Genomic DNA, 17,529 nt, shown 5'->3' with positions numbered 1-17,529 from the left:
GGAGAGCTATTTTCTGGGCAACCAATGGGAGGGCCACATCCTGTTTGCTCCCATGTACTTGAAGACATGGCAAAGATAATGGTCTTGATGTCAGAATACTCTAACCATTTCTGGTTCCCACCGTAGAGTATTTTGTTATTATTTGTGTTTCAAACTGACATAACATTTTACATCATTACGAATGTTTCAACTGTTTTTGTCTGTAGAATGAAAATCAAATCAATGGGGTCCAAAAGAAAACTGTAGTCCCAGTGTTTTATTTAGCTTAGTATTATTTACTTACATCTATAATATTGGTTTATATATTGAATTAGCTTTTTGCCGTATTCATTTTAATTTTAAGCTTTTTTATATGTTTTATAAATTCAGCACCCTGTATATTTTAGTAATTCTGTTATATACATTTGTCATTTTTATTAGTTTTTATTATGTTTCTATTTAGCTTTTAAAACTTACATAGAAATACTGCCTTGACAACTAACAGAATTAAAACAAGCTGTAATTTATATTTTATTTAAGCTGTATTTCAAGAATATTGAATACATATAATGAAAATGATTTTTAATTGTTTTCGTTTACAAAAATCCCACCACACTGGACCACACTGACTTTCATTTTACGGCCCAAAAAAAGGACAAAAGCTTTGAACCAAGAACAGAGTACGCTATTTATAATAAAAATTTATCATATTTGGTAAACTGTCCCTTGAAACAATATAGTGTCAAGATCTTTTATCTTTATTCACATTAATTGCTTTTCCCGCAATATAAATCTCTTGCTATGACTAGAAGACCTACAAAGAAACAATGCAATCAATAATTTAAAAAGTATTTCGAAACAAGCTGGAATTCTTATTGATCTCTAAACAAGTGCTTGTGTGAATACCAGCAAATTTGCACAAACTTTCTATGAAAGATAACATGAAAGAACATCCGAGAAATTGCATTCACATAGTCAGTACAGAGCGGTAACGTGGAGGAGAAATCATTTTCGTAATTGCTATGATTATGTTTTGCTGTTCGTTCCATCCCACGCTAAGTGGTGTTAATGAGGTATCCACAAATTCAAAGCTGTTCTGCATCAAAATCAAAGTGCCGAATTGAAAGAAGCGACACTATTAGAACTGTCCTTTTATGTACTGAACTGCTACTGACAATTTCACACTACAAAGACTTCAGTGTGCTATCACAGAGAGACCACCCTTTATTCCTTTTAGTCTGTCTCCCTCTCTAGCTACTGTATCGTCCACTAAGTTCTTTTGATCACTTGAACAATGAATATTATTTATTTAGTTTAGCCACTGGAACCAAAGCTGTGAATTGTTTTATAATCCTATAAAATGGATTATTACTTTCCTTATGGCCACTCCCATTCCTTCCTCCCTGAAACACAATAAAAATGCTTGACAGTGGTGAAACCCAAGCATGTTTCCATTAGCTATAGTTTCCACTATTGCAATCATCATAACTTCTGAACTAGAACTATCTACATGTATTACCGATGTGACGGATTAGGAAACAATGACTTTCAAACACTATGTGGATCTCTGTGAGTGTCATATTGTAAGGACATTTGATACTGCAAATGTCCAGTTAGAGAAATTAAGCAATGTTTCCTATGGAGGGGGATAAGATTTTCCAAGGCAGGTTCATATATGTAACAATAAGTGCCAGTATCTGAGACTGAAAGCTGGAGGAAGAGGAAAAAGCTATTTAGGAAGTTCTATTCAGTAAACTAGTGGTTCTTGACATATTTTCCTCAGAATTTTGCAAGATTTTGCATTAAACAATAAGTGGTAGGTTAATAAATCCACCATTAAAATAAGAATGGATGCTGTCAAAATATCCTCAAAATATCTTCCTTGCACTGTTAAAAAAATATTATAATTAGGATACATTTTACAATTAATTATTATTTTAGTTTTGGTACAAAATTTCATGATTAATTAAATATGTTGCTGTTTCTTTATAATCATGTGGACAACAATTTGTGTGTGTGTGTGTATATATATATATATATATATATTTCTAACTTGTTTATATTTTCTCATTCATTTATATAAATGTGTTTTTATTGCTGTTCACAACCATGTCAGAACAAAGTTGTGCCTGTTTTTAAGGATAAGTGAAGAATTACTAGTCCACACATTGTCTTCATTTTCTCAATTCTTTTGTCTTTTCTCTTTCTGACAAAATGTATATGGCCTCCTCTGAGAAGGCTGGACCACAACAACATGGAAACCAAAATAACCATAATACCCCACCACGTCTCCCAATCCTGCTGTATACTATCATCGTTGCAACCCTGACACAAAATATTACATCAACTGCACCACCAGCACAGCCAAGGAATGGATAGCTGGGTGGTCTTTTTAAAGGAAGGTTTTACATGCATCTGTTCACCTTTACATAGCTAGAATCATGCACAAGTGGGAAAAAAATGGAAGCATTTATTTTATATATTAAACCAATAAAAAAATATTTTTTTTAATGGAAAAAAATATTTATTAAAAGAATTAAATAATGTTTAGATTAATATATTATTATATACTTGTCACCACAGCAGAGTAAGCCAGATCTTTCAAAGAAAACATATACATGAATCCAAAAACAGAGATTAATAAGATTGCCTTTTACAATTATGATTTCATTTTTGCTGAACACCTCCAAAAATGCTTATGGGTAGATTAACAAATGAACTAGTTGGTCCTTTGAGCTTCCTGTTTAGTCAGCAACATAATAAAGAGATTCTCATGGACTTCAAAATGATCTCCCAGCTAGTCTCCCTAACTGAAAGCACATATGTATGCTATGCTAACCTTTCTCTTCAGGTTGATGTGGCTGTATGACCCAGTGTTCAGGGTCTAAACGAGGACCTGTGAAGCTTCTGAAGTTCTGTAGAGCTAAAGGAGGGTGAGGAGATCTCTCACGTCTTTATCAGGCTTTATCAAGCGAACAACAAACAAACCAGCCAGGGATATGCAGCAGCTTAGAATCAGATAAAAGAGCCTTCTTGTATACCTAGGGGATTTAGGACTGATAAAGAAAAGAAGCTGGATATCACCTCTATGGACTGCTTATATGGTGCCTAACATAATCAGGTGTTTTGAAATAATCACATTTTTGTCATTAAGGAAATGCCTTTCTACCTCAGGAGTAACCTGGGGTTAGGTGTCTTGCTCAGGGGCAGACTGTTGACAGACCCCAATGCTCTTCAGTTCATAAATCACCCCCTTTTGTGGTTTAAAATAATAACCTTTGAGTTACCAGCACAGATGTCTGATATCTCATACAGAGCAATGAGATTGAAACGAAAGGGAAAAACAGAGACTCCTGCTTTTCTCAGATGATTCTCATGAGGAAAAAGACCTCAGTAGTAATCTAACGTTCCAGAGTTTCAATAAAAGATCTAAACAACATCATAAATGGAAATTTGATATGACGACAAAGATCATGATTTCAATCATCATTATGAATCATTACGAAAATATCAAATAATATAAAATAATGAAACTATATAATATACCAAATCCAAGCTCATCTGGAGTAGTGACAACTATCAAATTATGTTTCTATTGTCAGTATTCCCAAGTAACATCTTTCAGACGGAGATGATTCTTCAATAAAAGTAACTATTTCAGGGTCTATTCAGGCCCTAGCACACTTACATTTTAAATGTATTACTCATGATGATAACTACTGCATTTGAACAATGTAATGCATCCTAATTAAATACAAATATTTTATTTCAAAAAAGAAAGAAATACAAAAAACTCCAATGTTAAATGGTAGTACATTAGATTTTGAAGCCATTATTTTGGAGGAGGATTTTTAACCCCACTTTAAAGACCACTTTAGGCTTATGCTTGTAGCTATTTCAACAGAAGCCCCATAAAAACATGCATCAGAAAAACAGGATGCTGTGTAATATTTGCTACAGTAGTTGGATATGAACTCTTATCAGTGACAGGAAAGGTAAAGTGGTCACACAGACCTCTGGAAAAAGAGCACATTGGTTAGACATCCACAAACACTCTACTCCAGGAAGGATGTTCTTTCTCAAGTGCTGTCAGGCACGGATATATAAATGGCTTTAGAGAATAGACTTCCCTCTTTAGAAGAGGTATTAGCACTAGGTGACTCATAGTCTCAACCTATCCAGCCTGAAAACATTGATTGAAAAGATGTTGATTTGTTATTCAAGATTCTACCAAATCATGTGGTGTCTTTAAACCACTGGAGCTGGGGGCAGCTGTGGCCTAATGGTTAGAGAGCCGGACTAGTTATCAGAAGGTCGCTGGTTCGAGTATTGGTGCTGGCAGGAGTTGGGAGCGAGTTAATGAACAGCGCTCTCTCCCACCCTCAATACCCATGACTGAAGTGCCCTTGAGCAAGGTACTGAACCCCCAGTTGCTCCCTGGGCTCTGGATCTATAGCTGGCCACTGCACGGGGTGTTAAATGCAGAGCACCAATTCCAAGTATGGGCTTCAATACTTGGCAAATGTCACGACTTTCACTTTCAAAGATCATCAGTGGCTCATCAGATCAGTTTTATGGTCCAGTTCAAAATCAGACGGAAGATTCAAGTTTCTTCTGCTAACTTTGGGTCTACATTTAGCAAATTAATGGTTTGCTTTGAGAATTTAGAGTCTGTAGGTGGTCACTTCATAACACGGAGTCTCACAGAGGTGATGTTTAAGATCTGGCACCTCTTAGTTGACATGGTCACCTCTCTGCCACTCCACTTCTGAATATACTATAGCTACAGCAGAAATATCCCTTTCTAATTTAAGAGCCAGCATGTTTGTGTGGTGTCGTCCATGCTGTGCTATTTTGGGAATAAAGCTCAGGTGTCAGACTGCAGAGCGTTTACCAAAATAATACAATGGAAAACAATGACCCAGACAGACTCCAAAAGGACAGACAGGGAAGCAAAAGTCATTACAAAGAGTAGTTCCAATGATAGAAAAGTTTAGAAGGCAAAATGCAGAAGTCTGACACTGCAACTGAGACACTTTCGATGTTTGTTATCTAAATAACGCAAGGTCCGTTTCCAAAATGAGGCTGGTTGCCATTTAACAAAAAGAATATATATATATATATATTTTTTTTAAGATTTGTGACTATTCGCAGTGCATTTTTACAATAATAAATAACAGATTTATCAGAAGTATCTGATTAGCATAACAATTTGAGTTGAAAGTGCTATTAAATATAAATGCACAAGAATCTCATAATTTATTAGTGCTAATCCCTCTTCGTTTTTTCTGTTTTTTGTTTTGTTTTTATTTACCTAAAATAGTGCCGTATCCTAAATATTTATTCATTTTATGGGTTATGATGGGTTATGTTTTTGAACAAGAGTCTGTTATTATTAGACTCTATTATATTATATTAAATTATTTGATCAAATACACAGCAAACAGTATAAAATTAAAATATTAATGCAATTTTCTATTATATTTTACAATTTAATTTATTCAAGAAATATTTCTTATTATCAATGCTGTAAACAGATAATTTCTTTCATATTTTTGTGGTAAATTGGCCCCAGACTTTGTGTAATTTCTTAATTTTTTATTTTAAAGAATTCTAAACAATTTTGAAATGGTTCAGGTTTACATTTGTGGAGCGCATGTGAAATAACTACACAAAACATCTGTGAAAATGTGATAAAAGTACACAAGATTTCCTTAAATAGAACTCAAAGAGAAGATACATGTGTTACAGACCTCCCCAGATCATGAAAGGCGAGAATTAAGACTTGTGTGTGAATGTGAGTGAATCAACAGAGGACAGTGTTTGTATCGTCTGTTCCAGCTGCTATTTGTTACACTGACTTTCATGTGTGCTGCAATGTTTACACCTCTGCATCTCAGCTGATGAAAGGAGAACTGAGTATTGTTTGGATCTCTGACAAAAATCTGAGGCCCTTGTTATGATGAAGCTGCTGTCTCATCACTGTGAGCAAAGGCGGGTGACAGGATGTGACTGAGACACTAATTCAGCAGACGCAACAACTCGATATAATGCCCTCAGCAGATGATTAAAACAGTTTCATGTTTTACTGCAAGATGTTTGCAGAATCTGTTGATGCATCTCTTTTATTACACTGATATGAAATGTGTGACTTATGCAAAGCTGTAATAATTCCTTTCTATAAAAAAAAAAAAAAAAAAGCCTTCTCACTTGTTATAGGTGTGTCTGGATCAACTGTGCTCGGCTCAGGGGTGCTTCCATCCTCTTCTCCACTAACATCTGAAGGAAAAGAATATATATTCGTTTTTTATTTTTAGTAAAAAAAAAAATTTGAGAATTTTGAAATGCTCAGCAAGTCTGCATTTATTTGATTAAAGAATTTATGAAATATTGTGAAGGATTTTTTACATTTTAAAAGAATGGTTTGCTATACTTTATATTTTAATATCTGAAAATAGTATTTATTCCTATGATCACAAAGTTGAATTTTCAGCAGGCTTTAATTTAGTCTTCAGTGTCATATGACGGTTCAGAAATGATTCTAATATGCTGATTTGTTGCTCAAGAAACATTTCATATTATTATCAATGTTGAAAAATTTGTATTGCTTAACATTTTTTGTAGAAACTATGATTTTTAAAAAAAACAGGATTGTCTCAGCAGTGCAGCATTCAGATAGTCCCACCTCCTGAAGGATCATAGTACTCTTCATCATCCACATAACCTCCCGGCCGCATGTTTTCTTCCTCTAAACCATCTGGGAAAGGCACCTCATCCCACACTTTAGAGCTCTGAACCACCTGTAGTCAAAACAAATGAAACCACAATTTATGGGATTGAAATCAGCATTTCCAAACTCATCTTGAGTTATGAGAGACTAACAGAAGAGAGAGACAAAAACAACAGGCAATGCCTTCTAGCTCTGCTGAAGGAAGAAGAGATAAACATCTTGCCTTTGTGATATGCATGCCCAAAAATGCATATCACACACATCATAAAAGACATGAAATGAAAGTATAAAAGCTGTCCTTAAAAAGTATTTGGACACTACGGTCTCACTTTAAAATGTCTGGATATCACAGAATTAAAATATCAAACCAAGTGTTAAATGGCAAATAAATAAAACTAGTTGCTAAAACAGTTTTATTATCACAGTTTCTGCAAAAAAAAAAAAAAAAATATATATATATATATATATATATATATATATATATATATATATATATATATTAACAATAAAACATGATAATAAGAAGTGTTTCTATAGCACAACATCAGCATATTCAAATGATATCTGAAGGATAATGTGACACTTAAGAATGGAGTAATGATTGCAAAAAATTCAGCTTTGTCAACAAAATTAATAAATTGCATGTATTTATACAAAAACAGTTCTTTCAAGTTGTATTTGTTTTTCAGTATTTTTGATCAGATAAAGCCCAGGTCCGCATCAGGGATTAAAAAAAAAATAAAAATCTTACCGGCCCCAAACATTTGAATAGTAGTTTAATATTAATTTAATCAAAAATAAGGTATGAATAAAATAACATATTAACAACGCCTTCGGTATCACATGAAAAATCATACACACACGCAAAAACACATTAAAGCAACTTTATACATGGACCCTTCAGAAGCATTTTGAATAGTTAGCAGAAACTTGGACTTCTACACAACCAGCAGAGCCTTCTGCTTATTATTTTTTTGGTCAGCAACAAAAGCTTTGATGATTTTATACAGTTATGTCTCCTCTGCAACCTGGTTCTCATCTTCACATTTGTATATGTATTTGGCAAGATGCCACATTTGGCATTTTCGGTCTTCATAGCCCGCCAGTTCCCATTTCCCTGCATCTCCATCATGGCTGCAGTTCCCATTTAAATGGCTGCCGCAAATAAATAACTTGATCTCCCCCCCAAATCCTTTCTCTCCTGACTGAACACTCTAAAACAACAATCCTGGTGCTTTTGAAAAAGGAAATCGCTGACTGGCAAAATTCCTTTAACTGAATCTGCTCAGCGAACCTTTGGTGTGATCATCGCCTGCTTCCCGCTGCCTTGGGATGAAGAATCCTCCCGAAACGAGACATTCCATAGTTGTAATTCAGCATATTTTTTTGGTGAGAAGACTTAGAAAAAGTGTATGTATCAAATTCATTATCTCCAGATATGACACACAACTTAGCAAGGGAAAAAAAATAACTTCAGCTATTAACTATTACTACAGGGTATAGAGGTTAAAAGTATAGCTCACCCAAAAATTTTAGTTTTGTCCATTTATTTTGTTTTATGTTCCATACACACAACTGCATTTCTTTTGCCAAACAAAACAGGAGATGTTTTGAAAAATGTGCACACTGCTATTGCCCATACATGAAAGTGCATAGACTCCAAAAAGAAAAAAAGCAAATGATAGATTTATGTGATGAATAGAATGACATGCAAGTCATTTTTCATTCATAAATTACTAGACAGTAATGGTCACATACTCACATTCACTTACACTGTATGAAAACACAATCAGGTTTCAATGAAGGTGTTTCACTTTTGGGTTGATTCATATACAGTAAAATCAAGAAAACATCTAAACTTTCTGAAATTCTCAGGTCATTCTCCAGCCTTAGAAAGCTTGAGTTCACCTATAGCCAAGGAAATAATAGCAAAGACAAACACACACATAATGCTTTCCACTGTCAAAGGAACCCCACTGTTTACTTTTCAATTATGCCATTCACACTGCCAAAAGCTTGTTCTGCAGGAACGGCAAATAAACAGACAAAGAGCAACATTACATCCCATCGTTTTGCAAAAGAAGTTTGAACCTGGTGGAAAGACTAACGATTACACTTGGGTTTACTCAGCTGCTGTTTACAAGGCAAGAAGCCATATTCACTGTATCTATGCCAGTGGACAATTGATAAGCAGAGAGAACAGGGCTACACAAATGCAATTCAAAGGGAATGAGACTTCCACACTTCCACACATGCTTGGACTTCCACACTTCTAATGACTGACTCACACTCAGCCTCCAAAGAGCAATAATGATGGCTAGAAAGGACAGATGTGCACTGCTGAAGTGTACTTGAGGCTAATCCGCTCCCACACACACCCCTCTCTGGCATTTCCAACCACCAAAAAGACCCGTGTCTAATTTTCAAGACCTTAGGAGTACAGCGTGAGAAAAGGATTTTAGTATTTTGGTTTTATTCAATGTGAGTGCAGCTGTGGCAGTAATGACTCAAAAATCTGCAATTACTTTGCAGTCAATATTTGGAACATGCTCCTCTTTCGAAATGCTTTCAACAAATAAACATTACTGCCATGTCACATTGAAGTTGATACAAAAAACAAAACGCCTTATAAAAATGTTCATGTTAAAGAAAAAAGTATGGACGATGAAAATAATAAAACTCTTGACTACTGATTTGAGTAGTCATTATCTAAAATGCAATGGTAGCAAAATGGAATAAAATGCTTCAGAGTGGCAATAAATTCCAGTACATGATACCTGGACTCACCAAACTTTATTAAATAAGGATTTCATGGATGTGAAGTGGATGACAGTTCTTATAAACACACAAATAGAATGGAAACTGTAGAGCGTTAAGTAGGTGAGAGCTTGAGATGTGCACTTTATACCTTCATCTGAGCCAGAACACCAAAGCACAGCCTGATACAGGCAGATCAGAGGGCAAACTTCCTGACCTCCAGAATGCAACTCGCTGTCTACTGCAGGGCGAGAAGTGCTAGAGAATTTCCATTACCCTTCTCCTATCATATAATGCACTTCCTCTCTTGATAATGCACTGCTTTAAGCCTTGTCCCTTTCTTGAGAATAACCGAAAGGTATCAGGGAATAGTTGACTGGTGCTCTGTTCCAAAACCTATGGCCATATGGCCCTACACCTAACACACACACTTATTCATGTGGGAGATGGAGATTCTGCCTATGTAGAATGTTTAAAATCAGTCACTTATGAGCTTCCATGCATGGTCAGCAATGGATACCCAAGCAGGAAACTCACTATGTTTTGGAAGATTGCTAGGGTGAATGATGAGGGAGCTGATGTATGACGAAGCAGTGAAATTCACTTTTTTTCCACACCTGTTACCCAAAGGGGCTATAAAAAAAAATAAACATCCATCTGACAGGCAAGGGATGACAACAGAGATAAGACAACAGGAAAGATGTATGTGCAAGACATTGAGATATCAAAAGGCATTCAGGTAGGAACAGAGATTCCCCTGCGAGTTTAACCTCTCGGGGCCAAGAACGTGCAAGGTGATGATAAGCTGCCAAATTTGACACTAAACCTCAGCTTGAGCACCTTAAGGATAAAGACCATGATGAGAGAGACCCTTCAACTACACAAAGCACGCTAGACAAGATTCGACACTAGACTTTCTCAGCAAAAACATGCCTCATTCACGTTAACCATAGCATACTCGGTGGATGAGGCACATTCTTAAACAAGTTGTTACGGTCTTCCACATGGATGGGAAAGGATGGACAAAGGCTGACAGCATACTTATGGCACTCAGGAACTCTTCCTTCTGGCCATGCACATGTTCCCACGTAGACCCAAAGCATGCATCTGGGATCGAGCTGGGACTCCCACAGGCATTCCATTGAGTACTGGGCAAGATTTGACATACATGCTTCCTAATGTTCTCAGTGCAGCTGTTTCTCATGCTGAAATCGAGGCTGGGAGCTGGGAACTTCTCTCTGCTACAATTTGAACAATCAGATTTCTTTGCCATTCATCTTTTTCACCCTCTCCACATCCCTTCTCAGTTAGTTTCTTTCCTGCTTCACTGTGGGCCCATCACTATGAGCACATCTGGGCAGTCATCCAGCTCAGCATCACACCAATCTTCACAAACTGCAGGCTTGTTAGTCAGAACCAGGCTTTCTGAATAAGCAACTGACCTGTGTGGGCTTGCATTGGAAAATCAGCATTTTGTAAAAGGTGCAATGAATGGTTGACAGGCAAGTAAGCGATCCTGTCCAGGATTCAGTAAGGGCGATTAGCACTTGTACTACAAATGCAATATGGTCACATGGGTTTTTAACTACTGCCATGTGTGGCTTGAGTGATCGCAAAATGCTTGAGACACTTTACTACAAATGTCCACTTGTAATCAGATCAAGTGAAATGGACATTAGTATAGGTGTCGAAACAGGGTCTTGGAGATTTTCATTTGAGGAAGTTGCAATGTTAACTTTTTCAAGTAGCTTTTCTTGACACCCCCTCCCTAACACTTTCACAATTCAAAAACTCCATAAAGGCACTGTAAAAGAAATCCATTTTAATCAAGTGATTCAATACAAGTCTTCTGAAGAAACAATCACGTTAATGTGGCGGACACATTTAATTTAGGTTTTTATTGACATATAAGGTAGGATATTTAAACTACTTTTTAAACTTAGGTGTACAAGCTCTCTTTGTACTTTTTGATGTATGAAAGTATTTTGATTTCATTTACATGTTACAGGTTTTCTAACAGCATGAAGGTGAGTAAATAATGAAAGAATTTACATTTTTGGGTTAACTAGACCTTTAACCATACATAAACACTGACATGAATAAATCACTCAATATTATCCAACTCTAAGGGGTCTAACGTTCTAAAGATGTGTTATTTTGGCTTTATGAATTTATGACAGATTTCACATCCAATTTGCAAGTGGGTGACAGGCAGCTTCATCTGATTGTGTACAGTAGGAAAGTAGTGTGGTATTGAATAGTGCACACTGAGGTAACTTCATCCGCCATCTGGAAGTCTTACTCTCACTACTGGAACCCCAGGACTGAAGGATCAGGGTTTTGTGGTGAGGGATAAAAGTCAAGTTTATTCAGAACTTCCATTAACAATAACTATCTGACTCACCAAGTTAACAATACCAGTCTAAAAGGCCAATACCCAATGTTTGAAAAAGTCATTCCAAAGGAGGGTTTGTGTGTACATTTTCAAGTTACACATACCTCATTCCTTAAGCAAACCTCACTGGAAAGTGCAATGCAAGATGAGTTTGGTTAAACAACATCTGATTCACAGTTATGGAAAGTATGTTTCTATGCAATGAAGGAAAACCTCCTAGTCCTAAGAGACCATATGTTCCTTTTGTGTCCATTTCTTTGACATCAACTATAATGCATTTTAAGTGCAGAAATGGTGCGGTTCGGACTAGGGCTGCAATAAACGATTATTTTGATAATCGATTAATCTAACTATTATTTAGAACGATTAATCGACTAATCGTCTATTTCACTGATTAATCAATAGAATTTGATTGATTATTCAGCTCTTGCAATTAGTTCAAATACTGTTATACAAAACAAATAAATAAAAGAGTCTAATTACTTATTATTTACAATATTACTTACAATATTATGCAATTACAATTATTATACAATTAATTTATACAAATAAATATATTTGACACACAGAATGAGACGACAGAGAAACCTTCTTATATACCATTTAATTACTATATTAAAATTAACTGAATGACAGATCATTCTGCCTAACATCTCCTTTCGTAAGTAAATATGGATAAGAAACAAAATAAAGGTAAGTGATTAGATGTTTTATATACACTACCAGTCAAACATTTTTGCACAGTAACATTGTTTTTAAAGAAGTAACTTCTGCTCATCAAACCCGCATGTATTTGATCCAATGTACAGCAAAAACAGTCAAATTTAAATACTAATTAAAAGAACATTTTTTTTATTTATTTGAATATATTTTAAAATATAATTTATTCCTGTGATTTAAGGACTGAATTTTTAGCATCATTACTCCAGTCACATGATCCTTCAGAAATCATTCTAATATACAGATTTGCTGCTCCAAAATGTATTCATTTATTATTATTAGTAGTAGTAGTATTATGTTGAAAACAGCTGAATATAATTTTTTTCATGGTTCCTTTGATGAACAGGAAGTTCAGAAGATCAGCATTTATCTGAAATATAAATATTTTGTAACATTATAAATGTCTTTGTCAATTTAAAGCATCCTTGCTAAATAGAAGTATTCATTTCTACAATAACCAATAACCCCCATTTAAAAATAAAAATGATATTCACTCCAAGCTTCAAACTAGATCTGAAGCCAGAAGGCAGACCATATCCAACACTAATAATGGCAACATCATAGGAGGTGTCTGGGCTTGACTGCATGTCTCAGACCGAAAATTAAGGGAGTGGGTGCAGTCTGCCTTGACATTGTGCTCAAGGCAGTCTGATTGCATCCACTAACTCAGTTTTAATCAAGTGAACTGATACCATCTCAGTTGTCCTAATGATGTTTGTGGGTGTGCCGAATGTGTGAGCGTATTCCAGAGCAAGCAGCTTTCCCTACTTGTGGGGGCCCAGAAGAGATCTATAGGAGAACTCTGCCCTCAATTATCACCCCAGCAGGGGAACCAATAGAGCTCCTGCACTTCTAGACCATCTATGTATGACAGTTTTCAATATTGCCTCAAACCACACTGTCACCACACTCCAATTTACACCCTCAAAACAACCCAGAGGAGATCCCTCCACTGTTTTAATGGACCTATGACAACACCCTGATTTACATCAAAATCTAACCTCAACCTTTGGAAAAGCAAGTGCAGAACATAGAAACAAAAGCAAAGTGAAAAAAGCATTATTTATATATATGAACAGAAAACATTTGAGATCACAAAAAGACAGGTAAATAAAACCAAGGAAAACATGAATTTGTGCGCAAGTTGAATAATTTTGCATTAAAATTTCGGTTTTGTGCAATATAATTGTAAATGTGTTTAAAGCTTCGAGCCATGCTTATAATTTTTTATGCATTATCACATTTTTATTTATACTTATTATTTTTCGATCCATGATCATTGTTTGCCATGATGAAAACTCATTTTTAAATTGTGCAATATATTTTTACTTGCATTTTAATATTTTGGTTTCACACTTTTTTTTTCTTTTTTATCCATGACTGCAATACTTTTGTCGGAAAATTGATCCCATACATACAGAATAAATAAGGTAAAATGCAGCCAACTTAATTCCTTAAACTTGGTCAACATAAGCAGTAGTAATACAGTAGGAATCTAACCTTCATGGCCTATTTTTTGTTGACAACAAATAAACATAAAAATGGCAGAGCAATTTAAGAGTCTAAAAATACAGCAGTGTTTCCGGTAAGAAGATCTTTATGGTGACCTGCCCTTTGAAGACCAAGTGCAGCTCTAGTTCACCCAGATGACAGCTGAGTGTGGAGGTGTTGAGGCCAGTGGCAGTGTGCAGGGGAAAAGCTGTTTATGTATAACAGGAAGGGCTTCTGTATTGCAGCTAGCTGTCATTTAAGAAGGACTTGCTTTCTTGTTTTGGTGATGCTGTCCTCTTTCTAAAGAAACCTTGGAAAAGTCACTGAACATACGTTGAAGAATCCTATATCCTATTCTATGTATCAGTTCTCTGGGATTGACAATCAAACAGAATAATGTTTATCATAGCAGTCGACCTGTCAAGGATATGTCAAGATGAGAGCGCAAAGATTTATGACGTTTGACAGCAAGAAAATGGCAGTAAGCCAGTTCTGGAGAATGTTGCACAACGCTTTGGACAGATAAAGTTTAAAGCGGTAGAGTGCATGACAAGTTGCACTATTTCCTGAAAACTCTCCCTGTCAGCTATTGCCCGGACAAACAGAAAGCTCTACACCAACTCTCGATATTGGGAGATCCAATATTCTTCTGTCCTTTTCAGAAAATATAAAGTCACACAGTTTTGGAATAACATGAGTAAATGATGAAATAAATGAAATATGGGGTGAATTTTCAATCTAAACCATGATAAAAGAGTATTTAAATCATTTTACAATAAAAAAAAGTTTCAATTTCTAAATAAGTGCTCTCAAATGTGTTCAAGAAACAGCAGAACAATTGAATTCATATGTAGAATATGAAAATCCAAGCCTTGCTCGCATTATAGGGCAAATAATCTGAAGCAAGTGACAAATTATTGACGACTCTCATGGAGCTCTGGTTTCCCACAAAGCATCAAACTTCCGCTCCTTATTCTCATGGCTGTCAGATCTGATCTGGCACCACCTGTTGTCTTGGCTTTGGACCCCAACTTGTTTTCAAAGACAATTTAATAAGTGCTAATTTAATAAGTGCTGCCTTATTAAATACCGTACGCTGACATATATCACAAAATATAGAAGTCATTCTAACATATATAACATTATAACATATAGTCATTCGTTGTGGTTTTTCAAGGGATACTTCACCCAAAAAGGAACATTATGCCATTATTTACTCACTCTCATATCATCCCAAACCTTTTTTGCATGACTTTCTTCTGTGGAACACAGAAAGAAGAGATTCTGAAGAATGTTTCAGCTGTTTTTGTCCACACAACTGAAGTTAGTAGAGTTCAGAACAATGCTGGCACCTTCCAAATATCTCCAATTGTGAGATAACCATGTCTGATACGGTATATTCGGAACACAATAATGAAAATTATTGTGAAAATCTGGCCGAAACAAAACAACATTCTTCAGTGATTGCTTTGGATATCATGCCAGCCAGCCAAGAGAGGTTTAAAGCTGGATAACCTTTTGCATTATGTTCTCAAGTTCATAAGTCCCGGTTCTATTCAATACAGCTATGTCATAATTAACTCGGATTTGGCCGCAAGACTTTGTGAAGGCTTTGGAATGGTCAGCAAGGACAACAGTTCAGGCATTTGATCACATGGACTATGGAAAATGCCGTTTAGAAACCTTATATGGTGACTCAGTTTCCTAATAGTGTCATTATAAGAAGGCCTTTTTTGGAGAAATTAATAAACAGTGAGTAACTTTTGGCTCTTTAAGTGTAGTTGTCTTTTTGAAAGGATATTTGTTAAGGAAATCTAGATGATCCTCAACACACATTGAGGGGTCACTGAACATTTGTTTGTTCCAGATCAGCCTGGCTACTGAAAAATATCAACCAGCTGTTTTCCTTCACTCATAATTACATGAGTATGACAAATAAAATGGCAGCAGAAATCTAGTATCCCTCGAAACAAACAACAGATGTTGTCTTAAATAATGAACACTCCAAGCCTCTGTTATTAAATGAATAAATCAACCCAAAATAAAAACGTCATTATTCACTAACGTGTTGTTTCAAACTATTTTGCTAGAAAATTATTTAAAATTAAACTAAATAAAAGATAACTTTAAAATGCATATATAAAAAATACACTATAAAATATAAAATATAGAACACCAAATAAAAATATATTAGGCTACATTAAAAACATTGATACGTCACAGCTTGACAGGCTGTAAAGCTCCCCAAAAAGATTAATAATATTATTCACATTTATATTTATATTATAAAAAGTATTGTGATGCTTTAAAAGTAAATAATACATAACTTACCTTTTAAATAATTGTAATTGTATAATACATTTTGGATGAATTAGCCCTCTAAGAATCATAATAATGTGAGATGACAAAGATCAGCTGCCTTGACAGAGTCTGGCTAGTTAATATCTCTTAAAAATCAGAGGGTGTGTGCTTTTGAAATTTTGTTTTTGAGTTTGGAGAGAAATGAGTTATAATTACAAGTCTGATCAAAAGTTCCCTAAATGGAATTTGTGCATGATAGGAATGGTCTTAATAACACATTCAAGAGAATCAGAGAGGAAGTTCATCTGATCAAAGGGGACACTGGTGGTGTCACAGCAAGCTGCTGCAGGCTTCAAAGACCTGTGCTTTGGACCAACTTGGAATATAAAGCCCCAGTGAAGTAGCCTGATTGAGTATGAATGAAATTTGTCTGGCAGGAGGTAACACACAGGGACCAGATGATGCTACAACTCCACTGACCCCTTTCACACCCGGACTGAAGGGTGTGTGTGGGCGGACAGAGGTCAAAATACCACTCAAGCCAAGTAGCTGCAGGTGATATTTCATCCTACTATCAAACACCTTGTCAAGACAGCTGTGAGCAGGATTAAGGAGTATTGGGACAAGCCAACTATGAAGCTACTACACTTGTGTTTAATGCACAACACCTGTGGTTTTAAACAGAAAGTCATCCATTATCAGTTAACCATTGATTAGGTTCAGCAGTCAATATAGAAATGACTGACCCTCAATTTTCCAGCAGATTTAAAGAAAATGCTTGTGGTTAGAAAGCACGATGACAAAGGAAATTATTTTAAATTTAGTAAATTTGTGCATTCAATCTTATGCAAATATAAGCAGTCGGAAAAATACGTCTCTATTAAGGTCTTGCAGTCAGTGGTTTTGACAATAATTGGTTTCAACTACATAAAAATCGACAACACTAAAACAAAATATGGCCAAATTTAAATCTGTAATTATTAATTTTTTTTTATAAAATACTACTGACAAAACTCATATTGCGCATCTTCAAATACATGTTTTCATTTACACAACCAGTAACTATAGTGATTTATTCTCACAGTTCGAGTTTTTATTTACTAAACAGATGGACTCAGAATCAGTCATTCACGAATCACACTACTTTGGTTCCACT

General features: G+C 35.4%; 1 protein-coding gene across 13 annotated transcripts in view; it reads right to left on the bottom strand.

Moving 5' to 3' along the window:
- Nucleotides 1-17,529, bottom strand: part of LOC113065500 (basement membrane-specific heparan sulfate proteoglycan core protein-like) — a 100,187-nt gene that overhangs the window by 71,692 nt on the left and 10,966 nt on the right. For all 13 annotated transcript variants that reach the window (XR_003279037.1, XM_026236774.1, XM_026236781.1 and 10 more), the window contains exons 2-3: nt 6,665-6,779; nt 6,190-6,258 (exon numbers count right to left, since the gene is read on the bottom strand). Coding sequence is in view for 12 of the 13 variants with exons in the window: in XM_026236774.1 (XP_026092559.1) it covers nt 6,190-6,258; nt 6,665-6,779 (184 nt within the window). In the remaining variant the exon portion in view is untranslated. The remainder of the gene's footprint in view (nt 1-6,189; nt 6,259-6,664; nt 6,780-17,529) is intronic.

Source organism: Carassius auratus, chromosome 48, assembly GCF_003368295.1.
Source record: "Carassius auratus strain Wakin chromosome 48, ASM336829v1, whole genome shotgun sequence".
Classification (NCBI taxonomy): Eukaryota; Metazoa; Chordata; class Actinopteri; order Cypriniformes; family Cyprinidae; genus Carassius; species Carassius auratus.
This window is presented reverse-complemented; position numbering and strand designations above follow the sequence as displayed.